Here is a 17,206-nt window from a genome sequence, read left to right on the forward strand (position 1 = left end):
TGACCGAATAAGCCCGATATCACCCACCTTAGGTGGGCACTAATTTGATGACCTCAGCAGTGGATTTAAAGTGTATGGCCACCTTTAAATATGATGTGATTTATTTTGCTAAATCTTTTAACAACCCAAAGAATAAAACAAAGAAAACAATAGTGGTTGCATTACCATAGAATTTTATGATATAATTAATTATTGGCAGAATTTGTATAATTAGATCTAAATTGCACAGAATTATTTATGTATAGGTTAAAAGTAGAAGGAATTTCCATGTGTTACTAACATTTATAATATATATTATTAACTCTTATACTGTAACAAGTGTTTCCATGAACCACTTGAAGGTGCTGTTGTCTGTCTGTCTTGTTTCTAGGCTTAGGTGAAATAACTTAGTGAGATTAGATTTTTGCTTAGTGCTCTGCCAGTCTGCATTCCTCTGCTGCTTTATCAAGGGGTGTTCAGTTTTCTGTGCTTGAGTGTTCAGAAACAATAAGACCTCTGTTCCAGTTTTTCAGGATTTTATTTTTTTTTAAATCAAATAACATTAAGATTACCAAGATGTCCAACAACTGCACAAACTTGACGTTATGTTTTAATGATACAACCACTGACTCAGAAGGATATGGAATCTTGTCAACGATATTCAGTACTACAATGACTGTAATGCTGGCCTTGGTGGTGTTTTCAATGGGTTGTACTGTTGAAGCTCTTAAAGTATGGGGTCATTTAAGACGGCCATGGGGAATCATCATAGGACTTGTGTGTCAGTTTGGATTGATGCCATTAATAGCCTATCTCTTAGCCATCACATTTTCAGTAAAGCCAACTCAAGCTGTAGCTATCTTAATTATGGGATGCTGTCCTGGTGGCGTGATCTCCAATATCTTTACTTTATGGGTAGATGGAGACATGGATCTCAGGTATGTATGTATTTACCTTATATATCAATGCATACACATTCCACTATCACATATATCAACCCTAATGTAGTGTCATTAATTGAGACAGATGTTAACTAACTATAATGGGAATAGTAATAACACTAGTGCAAAAATGTACACCAATCCACTTGCATGTCTGAACAAAGTTATTATTACATTGCATTTACTTCCACAATGGCATTTGTTATTAAATAATGTAGACGCAACAAACAAAATCATTTTTATTTAGCTAATTATGACTAGATAACTAGTTTAAGAATTTATGGGTGCATGTTTTTATGTAGCCGCTCTGAATTAACCCTTCCACTGCCAACCGTTTTGTTGCTTCTGGTCATTTTATTGCCAGACAGTTCTTGAACATTTTGTGCTGGAACAAGATAAAGACTTTGAAATGTCTAAAAAAATGTTTAAAAATACACCTATATCAGAAACATAATTTATAGTCCCATGTCTCCTGAAAGTAACAATATGTATAGTTTTTTTGACTTGTATATGTCAAAAACTCCCAGTATGCCACCAAATTTCCAAAGCACCACTTCAGTAAGATTACTTCAGCATACTTCAGCATACTTCAGATTTTAAGGGAGACCTGTCACCCTCAGCATTAATTCCAACTCATTTTCAATCATGTTGAGTATAATAAACTTTACTTACATTATATATTACACTTACACTAAAATCTTATTTCCTTTAGTCTTGGAATTCACAATCACAGCAAGCAGGCAGGTGCCATTTTCTAGACAATGTTTTTAAGGGAAGTTTTGTATCACCTTGAAATCTTATGTATGCGCCAGAATGGGGGACCTGCAGTGGCTACACAATTATAGACTGTGAGGAGGTAATGTGAGGAGTGCAGTGACATCTAGGAAGTGCAGAATGGAAAGCAAAAGTAATTGACTAATTTGCCTCTATGCCTGAGGCACAGAGGAAGGGCAGACAATATATGATTGACAGTTGAGATTTTTAGATATCTTTATAACAGAAATGGATATTTTAATTTAAAAAATGGGGTTTTATTTGCAAAGGGCTTGTATTAGAAAGCTTTTTATTTGTGGGTGACAGCTCTGTTTAAGGAAAAAATATTCACTAAAAGTAGGTTTAGCCTAGCAAACTATACATTTTTCTGACAAACAGAAAATTGATAAATATGCCTTTCTACTCCAAGCTACCAAGTTGCAATGCTTTACTAAGTTTATCAGATGTTACAAAAAGTTTTGAAATATTTGAAAAACGACCCTGAAAGCTCCCAGTGCAGCATCCTATCTCCTACAGGTCATTAGGTAACCAGTTTAAACATCCTAAATAAGAATGCAAAGGATTTACTTAACAGTTTAATTCCTAGTGTGTATAGGTTTACCTAAGTATATGGCATATAGGGTCCCCAAAATGAATATACTACTTTCTGTCATTTCTGCTATTGCAAAATCAACAGCCTAGCTAATGGGAGATCTTGGGGGTTTGCAGTGCCATGAATGGCACACATGCTTCTGCAAGTGACTGCATTTATGTGCATAGGGTTGCCACCTCATTCCTTTAATACTTATATCTTTAGGGAGTATGTGAGTGCCTGTCTCTCCCTCTGTGTTGTTCTGGGCAGGGTGAGGAGTCCCTGCAGAAGGATTGCTGGGGGAGAAGCTGTCAGGAAGGAAGGCCTGGATGGGAAGTGCTGGATGGGAAAATCTTGGAAAGTGAGGGAAAGGGGCTGTAAGCAGGGTTGCCAGGTTGAATTATTTTTTGACAAATTGGGCTACAATTTTTAAGGTGTGACGGGTTTCTAAAATACTGACCGCCAAAGTATAAATTTGGGATCGTTTTTGGAGCGCTGGCAGGTTTGTACTTTGGAAACACACCAAAGTCCCCTCCCCCCAGGGCAGCTTTACATGGTACAGCCCTGATTTTAGTCACCCAGTCAGTGGTTCCAGATTGCCCTTTTGATGTCCCGTTTTCCTGCCAACCTGGTCAAAAAAAGTGATGTAATTGCCCCACATTATATAAATGAACAACTGCTGGGGGGATCAGCACCCTCCCAAAAATTCCAAATAGCAAAAAAGCACTGACACTCAGAGCTGCAAACGGGACTAGCCCTTTAAAAGTCTTGATAAAGGGGTCACTTTGCCCCGAAACGTGCACCTCTGCAATAAAGACTTTTAAAGGGCTAGTCCTATTTGCAGCTCTGAGTGCCTGTGCTTTTCTGCTACCCACATTATATAAAGCCCTGCTGTGTGGAGATTGAGAGAATGGGGAGCATGGTTGGTTTGGGGAGTTTAGTGTGTCATAAAGTGCTTAGTTTGCTATTTTGGGGGTGTTGTCAGAGAGTTAGCATGCCGAATTATTTTTGCTGCTGCGCTAAGTGACGTCACAACACCTGCAACCAGAATTGATGTAATTGCACATGCACACAGGCTATTCTAAAGCTATAGATTAAAATATATCTCTATACTTAAATAAGTATAAAAGTATTAACAAAACACTACTGTACAATAATATAAAACAAAAAACTGGCACAAACCATTTGGATTTCCAAAAATTATTTTTATATTCCTGTAAGCTGTTATTAGCCAATTTGTTTCACCTCATAATTGGTTTGTTTTTACTGGAATTTTCCAGTAAAATAGCACTCCCACTACTTTTGTCTGGAATAAAAGCTGTCTGAGTGCTATTTTACTGAAAAACTCTCTCTTACTTCCCCCTCATATGTTTACAGAAAAGATATGAGATGCATAAATTGCATAATAGCAAAGCATAAAAGAATATGTTGTTTTAGAGCCTAACTGTTTTAAAAGTCTAGTGTGGCAGAGACAGATGCAGATTTAAATGTGGCTTTCAAGATAAAGTTTTTTTTTCCATGTTAGCCAATTAAAAAGTTATAGGGTAAAACTTATGATATGAAGCATAACACAAGTTGTGTAATGGTGATACCTTTATTGGCTAACTAGGGTGATAATCAAAGCTTTCACAACATTTTAAGCTTTGAAGAAGAAACTGAAATGTTCTGAAAGCTTGTTGTTTTACCCTATAACCCTTTTTAAGAGGGACAGAAGGATGACAGAATGTGCAGGAGTTTGTATTTATGTAAACCCATACAGAGGCCATATTAAAGATAAGATAAAAATTATTATAAGAAAACTAAAACTAAATAATAATTATTAAGAAATGATGTATGCTACCAACCGCCCAGTATAAGTAAGGAGAATGAAGTCTAGCTACTATTACAAATGGAAAAAGTTTCATAACTTTATCAACAGTTTATTTAACAATCATCTAATAGCTGTATACTGGAGTAATTGGGTAGGAAAATCATAAAAAGCTAACAGGCTTGTCAGGATATATTAGGATATACTGTATATAGGATTATCCAGAATGTTTGTGACCTGGCTCTGGATCACGGGGGGTCTTTACAGAATTTGGATCAACATACTTTAAGTCTGCTAAAACTAATTTAAACATTAAATAAACCCAATGTAATTATTTTGCCACCAATATGGATTAATGCAGCTTAGTTACCAACAAGTACACGGTACTGTTCTATTTTTACAGAGATAAAGAAAATTATTTTTATAAATGAGTATTATTTGCTTAAAATTCACTGTATGTGAGATGGCTGTGCCGTAATTTGGAGATTTCTAGATAATGGTTTCTCTATATGGGATCCTATACCTGTTGTTTATGAACCTGATAGGAAAGATGATCCTTTCCTGTAATCATTAATTAAACTAAATTAATCTCCAGCACATTAACATTTAGGGAATAGTAATTATAACATGGTCTTCTTTGAGATTACGCTGCAGAGACAACTAAGAAGTATGTAATAAACAGCTGTCACTTTGCCCAAGTGCAGTAAGGTGAGACTGTCGAGGTTGGGGTTGTTTTCTCTGGAAAAGAGGCGCTTGCGAGGGGACATGATTACTCTGTACAAGTAGATTAGAGGGGATTATAGGCAGTTGGGGGATGTTCTTTTTTCCCATAAAAACAATCAGCGCACCAGAGGTCACCCCTATAGATTAGAGGAACAGAGCTTCCATTTGAAGCAGCGTAGGTGGTTTTTCACGGTGAGGGCAGTGAGGCTGTGGAATGCCCTTCCTAGTGATGTGGTAATGGCAGACTCTGTTAATGCCTTTAAGAGGGGCCTGGATGAGTTTTTGAACAAGCAGAATATCCAAGGCTATTGTGATACTAATATCTACAGTTAGTATTACTGGTTGTATATATATAGTTTATGTATGTGAGTGTATAGATTGGTTAGTATAGGTTGTGTGCTGGGTTTACTCGGATGGGTTGAACTTGATGGACAATGGTCTTTTTTCAACCCTATGTAACTATGTAACTATATGTAACTAAAGGGCATGTTCTTGCACTTTTGCCCCAGTCTTAGTAAATAGCCCCATATACACACACACACATATATATATATACTGCATTGCTTTAGATATTTTTAAATTGTATCCCATGTACCTAGGGTGTGATAGATTCTATTTAAACATTATTTTTTATTGCACCCCATATTCTAAAGCGCTTGCTAAATAAACCTCTATTGTAGACACGTTATTAAAGGCTGATGAGCATGAAGAATAATAAGATTGCTTTGGAATTAACCAAACACTGGTATTTGTATTGGAACCATGGACAAATTAAATTCCTGTAATATTTGTCTGCTCCCATTGCTTATTTAGAAATGTGTGAGGTTTGTTTAATATTATGCAACCAATCCTAACAGAGGACCCTTCTATTTGCTGAGCAAGTTAGAAAATGGAGACAAAAGAGGCTATTTATGACCAAGTTCAGCATTTCCTCCCATAATTGCAGTGTAATTTTGGTCTTAAGGGGGAAATGTGCATGATGTAATTGCAACTAATGTTTTCAAATTTTTTTCATTTTCCTTACATATGGGTTTGCAAACTGGTACCACCACAATTCAAATCTGATTCAATACAATTGCCATTACAATTAATAAATAATCTCATCTAAATTGTGGTTAACCTGTATAACTAAAGAGTGTATTTTATTATTTACAGCATCAGTATGACATCATGTTCGACCATTCTAGCTTTGGGGATGATGCCATTTTGTCTCTTCATCTACTCACGTTCCTGGGAACTGGCAAAAAGCATTAAAATACCATATTACAACATAGGTAACATGTAAACACCGTGGTATGTTTTAAAGAAAGTCTCATTAACATTTGAAGTGGCTCTACAGAATCAGATTTTATAATACATACAACTTTCTGAATAAATGTAACCCAAAAGTGATTGATAACTGACATTCTGTCAGCATGGGGCAGATATATCAGAGAGTGAAAACGGAGATTGCCACATTTCGCCAGAGAAAAATGTAATTGATTCATAAAGCAGATTTTAAATTCTATACAAATGCATTGATAACTGCAATGTCCCTCTGATGAATTTTGTTTTTTTTACTGCTTAAGCAGTGTGCAGGGCTGGCCTCATTCTAAATGGCAGTCTCTTTTATAATATACTAACAGCCTGTTAGTTATCTATGCCCAGTTCACTGCAAGCTTTGTAAGGTAGATGATTAGCATCCATCTAGTGCCCTGTGCAACCACACAGGTTGAACAAATCCATGGCTACTCTGTTTAGCTTTGTGCTACCAGGACATCTCAATGCATTGCTTTAAATGCCCTACTTCCAGTAATTAAGTAGGCTAGAATAGATAATACTGAAGAGAATTTCAACCTAACTAGAGAATGTACAATTGACAAATAATCTTTTAATACTTTCGTACTTTGAGACAAATTTTACGCGACAAACTCTTATTTGTAGCAACGAGTACGAAAGTTTCGGATTCATTAAAGGATAAGGAAAGGCAAAAACTAAGTAAGCTTTATCAGAAAGGTTTATGTAAATACAGCCATAAGCACTCACAGAAACGCTGCACTGAGGTCCCTAGCAAAAGATTAGTTGTGTCTGTTTTCCTCTGCCAGAGACATGCAGCTCTTTGCTTTCTGCTCTTACCTGCTCCCCCCTCCCTCAAGAATGCTAAGAACTCACTCCCCCCCTTAGGAATGTGGATCTGAGCCAATCAGCAGGAAGCTGACTCATAGGGGCACATTTACTAGTCCACGAATCCGAATGGGAAAAATTCGTATTGGAAATGAACATTTTGCAACTTTTTCGTATTTTTTGCGCTTTTTCAAAAAACTTTCACACTTCAGCTCCAACCTGGCCCAAGGAAAGTCACGATACTGAAGCTTGAATGAATCCGAAACTTTCGTACTCGGCGCGAAGGCTACGAAAAAGTTGCGTCAATTTACGAAAAAGTCATAACGGCTACGAAAAAGTCGCGACAATTTATGGAAAAATCGCAAAATACCGATCAATACGAAAAAAACGCATTCGGACTCTTTTCGGACGTTCGTGGATTAGTAAATGTGCCCCATAGTCTAACTAACTGAGCATGTTCACTTGGTCTGGGTGTCTGTGCAGGAGTGAGGCATTATGTGAACTTTCTTTACACAGCTCAGCGTTTTTTCTTCCTGTTTGGCTTCTGATCATCTGAACGGGAGAAATATGGGGAGACTTAAGGGTAGGGATGTAGCGAACCTCACAAAAAAAGTTTGCGAACCCGCTTGCGAACTTCTGCCAAAAAGTGCGAACTTTTGCGAACTTTGCGAACCCCATAGACTTCAATGAGAAGGCGAACTTTGAAACCTAGAAAAGCCATTTATGGCCAGAAAACTGATTTTAAAGTTGTTTAAAGGGTGCCACAACCTGGACAGTGGCATGCAGGAGGGGGATCAAGGGCAAAAATTTCTCTGAAAAATACGTTGTTGTAATCAGTAATCAGAAAATAAAAGCAGTCCTTACAAGGACTATTGGGTTACAGCAGATGAGATCAGAAGGACAGCTGTCCCCAGCAGCTACATACAGAGCAGTAGAAAGTAGATTACTAGTCAGCAATGCTACCTAAACTGTCCCTCAAATCCCTGCACAGCTCTCCCCCTATGCTAACTCATCAAGCACACACAGGCAGAATGTAAAATGGCTGCTGGGCTTCGGTTTAGATATGGAAGGGAGTGGTCCGGGGGTGGTCCAGGAGGGAGAGCTGCCTGATTGGCTGCCATGTATCTGCTGGCTCTGGGGTGAGAGGTCAAAATTTGGCTCCAGCTAAGGCGAACCCAAAATTGCGAACATCGCTAAAAGTTCGCGAACTTGCGAACACCCGATTTTCGTGCGAATTAGTTCTCCGGCGAACAGTTCGCTACATCTCTACTTAAGGGCACTATTAAGACAACTGAAGGTTTGCTTGCAGCTTGAGATTAACTCTTTATTAGCCTTTCCTTCTCCTTTAAAGCTTCTTTATCGTGACTTTCCTTGGGCCAGGTTGGAGCTGCAGAGTACCATTGAGTCCTATAGGAGGCTTCCAAAATCATGCACAGAAGGATCAAAGTCAGAAAGGTTTTTCCGCCATTTACGATCATTCGAATACAACATTTTTGAGACTTTAAGATCGCCAATACGATATTATCGTGACTATAATGATTTTTTCGTAAGCTTTTTTGTGACATTTCTGATCATCAGAAATTATCGTATCTAATCCTAATTTTACCCATTTCGGGATTCAAACTAGTACTTTGATGAATCTGCCCCTATGTATTGTATAGGTAATGGGCCCCCGGTGCAGGCTTTTACAGATGAACAAATCACATATTATTTCAGCAGAACTTATACATAAAGCTGGTACAAGTATCAGGGCTGTCCGTCTATCCAGAAGGAATATTACGATCAAACGTGCTAATATTCATCACTCTCCTGTGCAAGTTGTATGATAAGTATTTAATTTTCTTTTTAGGAATGGCACTTTTTAGTGTAGTTATTCCTGTTGGATTTGGAGTTTTTGTTAACTACAAATGGCCAAATCAAGCAAAAATTATTTCCAAGGTAGGTATACGTATGTATGCTTTAAATTAATGTTTTAGTGCCTTTGTTCTTAAGTTTTTCAGCAATTATAACTAAGGGGATCTGTATGTATAGACAAACCCAGTCATTCACAGGAGGAGGGGTAACCTGTGATATAACATTTTGTTCTCTAATACTTTGATTAATCAATAGCCATCATCCCTTAGGATCACAGTATAATGCAACACCTTACCTTTTTCCACTGTGAAGAAATGGGTTCTGGAACTTGATGTACCACTGCTTTAAATGCTGTGTGGTGCAAAGATTCTCAGGAAAGCAGAATCTTTCACTTCCCAATGGAAGAAGGATGAGGGGAGGGTTGTATGACACTGGGGGTAGGAGTAGAAATTGGGCAATGCAAACAGAGACAGAGTATCATGGTCTCTTTTCCATCCGTGGAATCAGATTTGTCTGTGTAAAAAAAATTCTAATTTATATTAAAAAAATTTAAATTCAGATAGTGTGTATGTAGTTTTTTTTTAAATAAACCAACTGCATGAGCTCACTTCAAGAAGGAGGTTATATTTTCCCTTTGATATGTTTGGAAACTAGGATATTGCTTGTTCTGGCAAGGCAGAATATTACATCAGCCAAATACTTGAATAATTCAGTATCCTATAATGGTCATATAGTATGGAACTGACTTTGCTTTGGTCCTTTTATTACAAGGCTGGTTCAATCATTGGAGGACTACTCATGCTTGTTATAGGAGTAGCCAGCGCAGTTTTATACAAAGGATCGTGGGACACAGACCTTTCCATCTTGTTAATAGCCATCATCTATCCACTTCTTGGCTACATTTCTGGCTTTGGCTTGGCTGTTATTGTTCAGCAACCTTGGAAAAGGTAGTTATAAAACTTTTACATTTACAGTAATACATTTGCATCTTAATATTGTCTATTTGACAAGAAACTAACATTAGTTTCTTTCAGTCTTGGAATTACACAATCCCAGCAAGCAGGCAGGCACCATTTTGTGGACACTGTTATTTAGAGAATCTTTGCATCCTGCCAAAATCTTGTTTATGTGATAGAATTGAGGGCCAGATGCCCAAACCCATGCACTGGTTACACAATTAGATGGTGAGGAGGGAGGGGAAAGTGAGGACACTGACATCTAGGAAGTGCTTAATGGAAAGTTACAGTTATTGTCTGCTGGGATTTTTAAATGTATTTATAATGGGTATGGATGTATTAATAAAAAAATTAATATGGGTTTCACGTTTAATTAAAAAATGATTTTTATTATACAGCTTTGTATGTCTGGGTGACAGGTCCCCTTTAAAGGAGAAGGAAAGGCTAATAAAAAGTTAATCCCAAGATGCAGGCATACCTCATACCTCAGTTCTCCCCATATTTCTCACATGATCAGAAGCCTCATAGGGAAAAAATACGTTGAGCTCTGTAAACAAAATTCCCACAACCCTAGCTCTACAACTTGCAGTGCAGTAATAAAGTGTGACTAAAGTTTATCACAGCACAAGTCACATGACTGAGGACACCTGGGAAACTAAGATTATGTCTAACCGCATGTCACATTTCAAAATTAAATATAACTAATTCTGTTTGCTCTTTTTCAAGGAGAACTAAACCCATAGACGCTAAAAGCCCCCTTAACTATCACTGTCTTGACCTCTCCCTTATCGCATATTTCCCAAGTTTAAACACTGTGCCTATCGCTAACCCCTATCTATAAATGCAGAGCAGTGCAGCAATGTACCTGCCCAACATCTTCTTACCAACTGAAGACACTTCGGGTCTCTCCTCTGATGCGAACCTGCTTGCGCATGCGCCGTTGGACGTAGCAGGAAATCAGCTTTAACTGCGCAAGCAGGGTCCATGTGTAAACACATTTATTCTAGGGTTGAGATCTATTCTGTACAGGCTATATTGTACAATACTAAATCATTATTTATTTGCAGATGCAGAACTATTGCCTTAGAAACCGGAGCCCAGAATGTGCATTTGTCTTCCACTGTTCTACAGCTGTCTTTTACCCCAAAGCAACTGGTCCAGATGTTCACCTTTCCTATGATATACGCATCATTTCAACTCCTTAATGGAATGCTTTTAGTGGCTGGTAAGATTCAAAATAAAATGCACGATTTTAAAAAAAAAGAATAATAATAAAAAAAAAAAAATATATATATATACTGTACAAATATGGGACCTGTTATCCAGAATGCTCAGGACCTGGGTTTTCCAGATAAAGGGTTTTTCTATCATTTGGATCACTGTATTTGAAGTCTACTAAAAATCAATAACATTAAACCCAATAGGATTGTTTTGCCTCTAATGAGAATAAATCACGTTAGTTAGGATCAATGTTTTATTATTACAGTTTTTTTTAAATGGAGTCTATGGGAGATCACAAGAAAAGAGGAGAGCACCTTCATGCAGATGAACTGCTTCAGCCTTTATTCAAACCACAGCACACAACATGTTTCGGACTACATGTTGTGTGCTGTGGTTTGAATAAAGGCTGAAGCAGTTCATCTGCATGAAGGTGCTCTCCTCTTTTCTTGTGATATTCCAAAAAAGCCAAGCGGTGGGCTATTGGGGATTGACGCATCGTGCCGTGTGAGCAGTAAGGCTGAGCGTTTATATATTCAATTTTCTGGAGTCTATGGGAGATGGATATCCCATAATTTGGAGCTTTCTGAATAATTAAAGTCTGGAAAAGGGATCCCATTCCTGTATGTTGATTTTGTATGTGCATTAAAACCCCATTTTATGTCACATTCAGTCTGCAGTTTTCAGTGATTCCGTTTTAAAACCTTAATTATTGATAAATATTGGATCCCCTGTAGTGCTCTGACATATTATATTTTATATAGTTTATATAAATAAGCTGCTGTAGCCACGGGGCATTCAAGCTGAAAATAAGAAGAAAAGGAACAGGATACATAGCAGATAACAGATAAGCTCTGGAGAATACAATGGTGCTTTACAGAGCTTATGTTATCCGCTATGTACCCTATGCCATTTAGCCATATTCCAATTTAATTGGCTAAACAGCAGTTTTGCTTAAGTAAATGATAGTAGTGTTTCTAAAGCAAACACAACTTTTACCATTGTAGGGCAACAGTACATTATCTTTTAATATACAGGGTCAGACTGGGCAAAAAAAAACCTGGTGGGCCCCACTGACCTAGTCCCAATCCCCCTTTCAGTGCTTTACCTCTTCTACGAATCATGACCACAAAGAGGTAAAAAGTATGTGATGCATCGTCCACTTGTGGGGGGGGGGGGTGAATCTGACAGCAGCAGTCACGTTTATGAATGAAATTATGGGCCCTGGAAACCCCAATACAACACTGTTTTAAATACTTTGATGCACTTTTATTTTTTGCAGTTACTGTTCCTTTAACCCCAGGTCCCAAGCATTTAACTCTATGGTCCCCTTCATTTCTGGGGCTTTGTAAACTAATAATTATATGGTTCAGTATATTATAGGGGCCCAGTCCTATAACAACTACAGTGTTAAAATTAGTCCACAGTTTTTCTGTGCATTTCACAGAATACAACCAAAATATGGAAATAGAGGCTAGACAAGTAAATACTAGATTTTAGCTTTAGTATCACGGCTATGTGGCCAATTTCTTACTTTTTTGATGGTCAGCTCTAGATGGTTTAAAATATTCTTTTACTTTTTCCCTGCATGTGTATATTTCTTTTGAAGAACTTCCATATAAAGGTGTTACAGATTGCCTGAAGATTTCTTTTGCAATAATCTTATTTCTCCTTGGAATGGCTTCTGGCTATTATTATAATCCTCTTCCAAGAAACCAGAGGAGTAGCCAACTCTTGGGATGTGCTAGCTAAAAAAAAGCCACTTGCAAAAGCAAAGCAGAGTAGCAAAGGGAACAGCTCTCAAAAAGCTGGCAACAAATGGAGCAGATCCTGTGTAACCTGATCAAACTGAAAGAAAATGCAGGCAGAGAGAAACTGAGGCACAGCTCTGCATGCCTTTAGCTTGAGGGCAGAAGCACTGATTAACACAGAAAGTAGGCAAGATGTGTAGTTCCTGTTTGTTGGGTTAGCCAATTACCACCTATTTGTATATGTGCCAGTAGGATTGATTTTCAACAATAATAGAGAAACCGTCAGCTGATGGTTTCCAGAATATTGTTTGACAGATAAATCTGTTAAGGGGACCCGTGCATGGACTTTTAAACTAAAATTAAGACGTGTGATAATAATGTATTCTAGATATTCTTTCATAATTTTTACTATTATAAAGTAATAAAAATTGTCTTTTTCCCTCATCCCCAAAAACAGAGCAATCTGTTTAGATATAGATAATATGCTAATAAAAATAAACAAATCCCATCTATCCCTATTCTATCTATTTACCACAGAGAGATTAGTTGCCATGATAAATCTCTGATACTGCGGGTGGCTAAAATCCCAAAAATGCAAAACATGTGCCTATCCACCGGCGATTCAGATGTTGCTGGTGGAAAGGCATATGTGTTGCTTTGTTTTCTATAGTTGTGCAAAGTTGCTTGCAGTAGGACACTTTGCGGGTTAGTTGGGGATTTGCATCAGGGCATTACTGAACTGGCTAGCTAAACCAGTAAAATTTAGACCAAGTGGCAACAAAGTCACAGATTATATAATACTAAACATACGATACACAAATTTCTTAAGCAGTATATTCATTATACAATATCATGTGTATAAAGCAAATGTAACACTGGACCAGAAAAGCAATAACCATTTGGAAATTGGACTGTTCAGAATGTATGAATTACTTGCACTATTATACTGTTTATTTTAATGTATCCATTTGAGAACATAATTTCTTCGTATTTATTTTAGTCTACCAGCTTTATAAAAGAAAATATTGCTGCAGAACCACGGAAATATCAGAGAATCAATCAGAGAGGTGCGTCACTATTAACGAGCTGCCAATTAATGGGAACATAAATATGAACTTTGAACATGAAGATGACAGAATTACTTGCACAGAAAAGGGTATTTGAAATAACATTTGCAATACATGTGAGCACTTATCTGAATTACCAACTCTCCATAAGGATACCCGCTGATGCATAAGTAGGCAGAGGTCCCAACTCATTTTATCACATCACGGTCATATGGTAAAACAATTACTTTCTAAGAATCATAAGCACCAACGTGAGTTTTGGCACTCTATTGCATTGTGTTTGTCAGAAGACTCCTTTATTCCAGAGGCTAATACAGGTATGTGATCCATTTTCAGCAATCCCATTATCCAGAAAGTTCTGAACTACGAGAAGGCCATCTCCCATCACTTCATTATAAACCAATATATTATATCATATTAAAAATGATTTTCTTTTTTTTTTGTAATAATAAAACAGTACTTTCTATTTGATTCCAACTAAGGTATAACTGATCTTTATTGGAGGCAGAACAATCCTATGCGCTTTATTTAATGTTTAAATAATTTTTCATTAGACTTATGGTATGGAGATCCAAATTATGGAAAGACCCTTTATCTGGAAAACCCCAAGTCCCGAGCATTCTGGATAACAGGTCCACTACATGTATTAAACTTTTTTGGGAAAAAAAGACAATATTATAACTGGTCATTTAAAGGGGTAGTTTACCGTAAAAGGGCTGTAGACCATTGCTATAGCAGTGTCATAAGACTTTACTGGTCATGCTTTTTACCAGTCATTTTTTTAAATTTAGCTTTTAGGAATAAAATGTTAACTGCTATCTGTTTGCTAGGCCTGAAAGAAACAGTTCAGTTTAAAAATGATAAAATAGATAGACTGCACAAAATAAAACATATTTGTAATATAGTTAGTTAGGCAAAAATGTAATCTATAAAGGCTGGAGTGGGCAGATGTCTAACATAACAGCCAGAACACTACTTCCTGCTTTTAGCTCTCTAACCTCTTAGTTAGAGGTTAGGGGGGGCCACATGGGACATAACTTTTCAGTTAGTTTGTGAGCACGCAGGTCAGATTCAAATACAAACTAACTGAAGAGTTATGTTCCATATGGCCCCCCTCAAGTCACTGATTGGGTACTGACTGCGAACAGCTTAGAGGGCTGTAAAGCAGGAAGCAGTGTTCTGGCCATTATGTTAGACATCTGCCCACTCCAGCCTTTACAGATTAGATTTTTGCCTAACTAACTATATTGCAAATATTTTTTATTTTGCGCCGTCTGTTTTACCCAGTTTAATTTTTACACTGAACTGTTCCTTTAGATACCCTAGCAATCAAAAACAGTTTGGAAGTAAGATTGAGACCTAAACCAACAATAAGCAAGGATAATATTGAATCCTAAGGATAATAGCACAGTAGCAGGCAATACACCCCTGCCTACGTATCACTGCTTAAAAAAAGTTATTTTTTGAAAATCACCCTGAATGATACACAGAACAGAAAGGGTAATCATTCAGATACTAAAAGTTTATTTACAGGTGAACTCTCCCACCACACAGACCCCCAATAAATAGTGACTGCCTATGGCATCTTACAGCAGCCCCTCTGGCATTTGCCAGAATCCACAGATTGCCAGTCCAGGCCTCTACTGCTTTAATTTATATATGGTTGACAGGCTTTCTGAACCAAGCAACCAGGTAGTTGTCAGAACGTGACTGATTATCGTCCATAAATCTTGGGAAAGGCCCAGAGTGTGCCTGAAACTTTGCTCTGAGGCACTGTCTGTTTAAATCAAGGAACAATGCAAATGGCCCCCATGGCTTCAGCTGGTGGAACAATTGTGAACCCCTTGGTGTGGTCCTGTTCCAAGCAGCACTCCTCTGTCAATCACATCCAGAAAAAAAGGATATTTACTTCATTCCAGATTCCAAATGTAAAAGCAAATTTTGTTTAGTAATTAAAAACATGGGTGCCTCAGTATGGGACTAAAGCCTGACGAGTATCAGGTTGAAATCCTTTAATTAAAGTGTCATGAATAAGAACCCGTACTCACAAGTGCTTTTATCTGCTCTCCCCTGCAGTGGAATTCTACTGCATTCTCCCGCAGGACTAACCGTGTACTAACATGCAGGTGGAATGAAGCATGGCTCGTTATTTCTGCGCTGAACGCCACTGCAGGGGAGTGCAGGAAAAAAATGCTCATGAGTAGAAGGGTTTTCAGTCCAAAAACAAGTCAGGCCTTACTTACAGCCCCATACTAAAAAAAAAAGTTGTTTTTAGAATCCAGACTTGCAGCAAATATTTTTGTTCCTGACTTTGCTTAACCCTTTCTAAGCCAGGTTGCTTTGTTTTTGTTGCATTGCATTTTGCCAATAAACAACCAGCAAACATGACAAGGGAACCAAGCCCGTAGCATATACAGCGATGACACAATGGTACTTTTATACTTGAGCCTTTGATTTTTTTCGCTCTGTGCAGGTTTTTGGAAAAAAAACCTCACCACCTAAAACCTGCTTCATTTTTAAAAAAAAACCCTTTTGGTGGAAAAAAAATCATGTCTGGCTGAAAGCTGAGGTAATCTGTGCGACAGATTGCTTAAGCCTGGATACTCTAGCAATGATGGACGAGGAAACATCAGTGCGTTGATTTGGCCAGATATCACTAGGACAGGCCTGTTAAGGGGCTTCATACAAGGACAGATAAGCTGCCAATTCTGCATGTGTATGGCCACCTTTAGTTGTCCCAGTTGCTGAGACCTGATTCACGGAATCACACATTTTCTGCCTTATACTATGCTTGAATATATTATTCCTTTAACTTTGATGCAGGGAAACCTGGTTAAGCTCTGTGTGATCACACAGAGCTTAACCAGGTTTTGCCTGCATCAAAGTTGGCTAAATTATCAATCCATGTTGTGATGAGCACATACCAAAATGCATATGGCTCTATTATTGCTTCCTTTTCACGGTTTGTCTTCTCTATCCCATACCTGTGGTTGATAAAACATTGATTTCTTTCTTGGTAAAAATGTCCTGTCATACTGGAAGTACGTGTGCCTGTGTTAGCATGTAATGTAATTTTGTGGTCTTATTATATATTAGGAAATAAATAGAAAAAAAGTATTCCCTTCAAACAAATAAAAATAAGATTTCATTGCTATCTGTAGTACTGGGTCAGTGGCTTAAATGTTCTCTCTGCTTAGATGAATATTTTGAAAATATTGTATTGTAGTTCAGCAACAGCTCAACAGGAGAGACCCCTCCCTTTAGTAGGCCATGCACAACTAGATCTGGTTTTGGCCCGAGTGACACATGGGAAACTGCAAATTGGTGGCCTTGTACTGAATCCTTGGCCTGATGCAGCCTTTGGCCTATGGAATCTTCTGCGTGGCCTAATGTTTCTGCGGCCTGATGATTTTGGTTTGAACAGATGCAGCACTTTAGGAGCCAAATATACTGTTTACCTTG

At 37.8% G+C, this 17,206-nt stretch overlaps 1 protein-coding gene across 1 annotated transcript; it reads left to right on the forward strand.

The window, feature by feature from the left end:
• Positions 1-531: 531 nt before the first annotated feature.
• Positions 532-14,113, forward strand: slc10a6 (solute carrier family 10 (sodium/bile acid cotransporter), member 6). Its single transcript, XM_002936465.3, has 6 exons — positions 532-917; positions 5,951-6,069; positions 8,748-8,836; positions 9,524-9,699; positions 10,776-10,933; positions 13,678-14,113. The coding sequence occupies exons 1-6, from the start codon at positions 556-558 to the stop codon at positions 13,839-13,841; spliced, it is 1,068 nt and encodes a 355-aa protein (XP_002936511.1). The 5' UTR covers positions 532-555; the 3' UTR covers positions 13,842-14,113.
• The last annotated feature ends 3,093 nt before the right edge of the window (positions 14,114-17,206 follow it).

This window comes from Xenopus tropicalis, chromosome 1, assembly GCF_000004195.4.
Source record: "Xenopus tropicalis strain Nigerian chromosome 1, UCB_Xtro_10.0, whole genome shotgun sequence".
NCBI classification, from domain to species: domain Eukaryota; kingdom Metazoa; phylum Chordata; class Amphibia; order Anura; family Pipidae; genus Xenopus; species Xenopus tropicalis.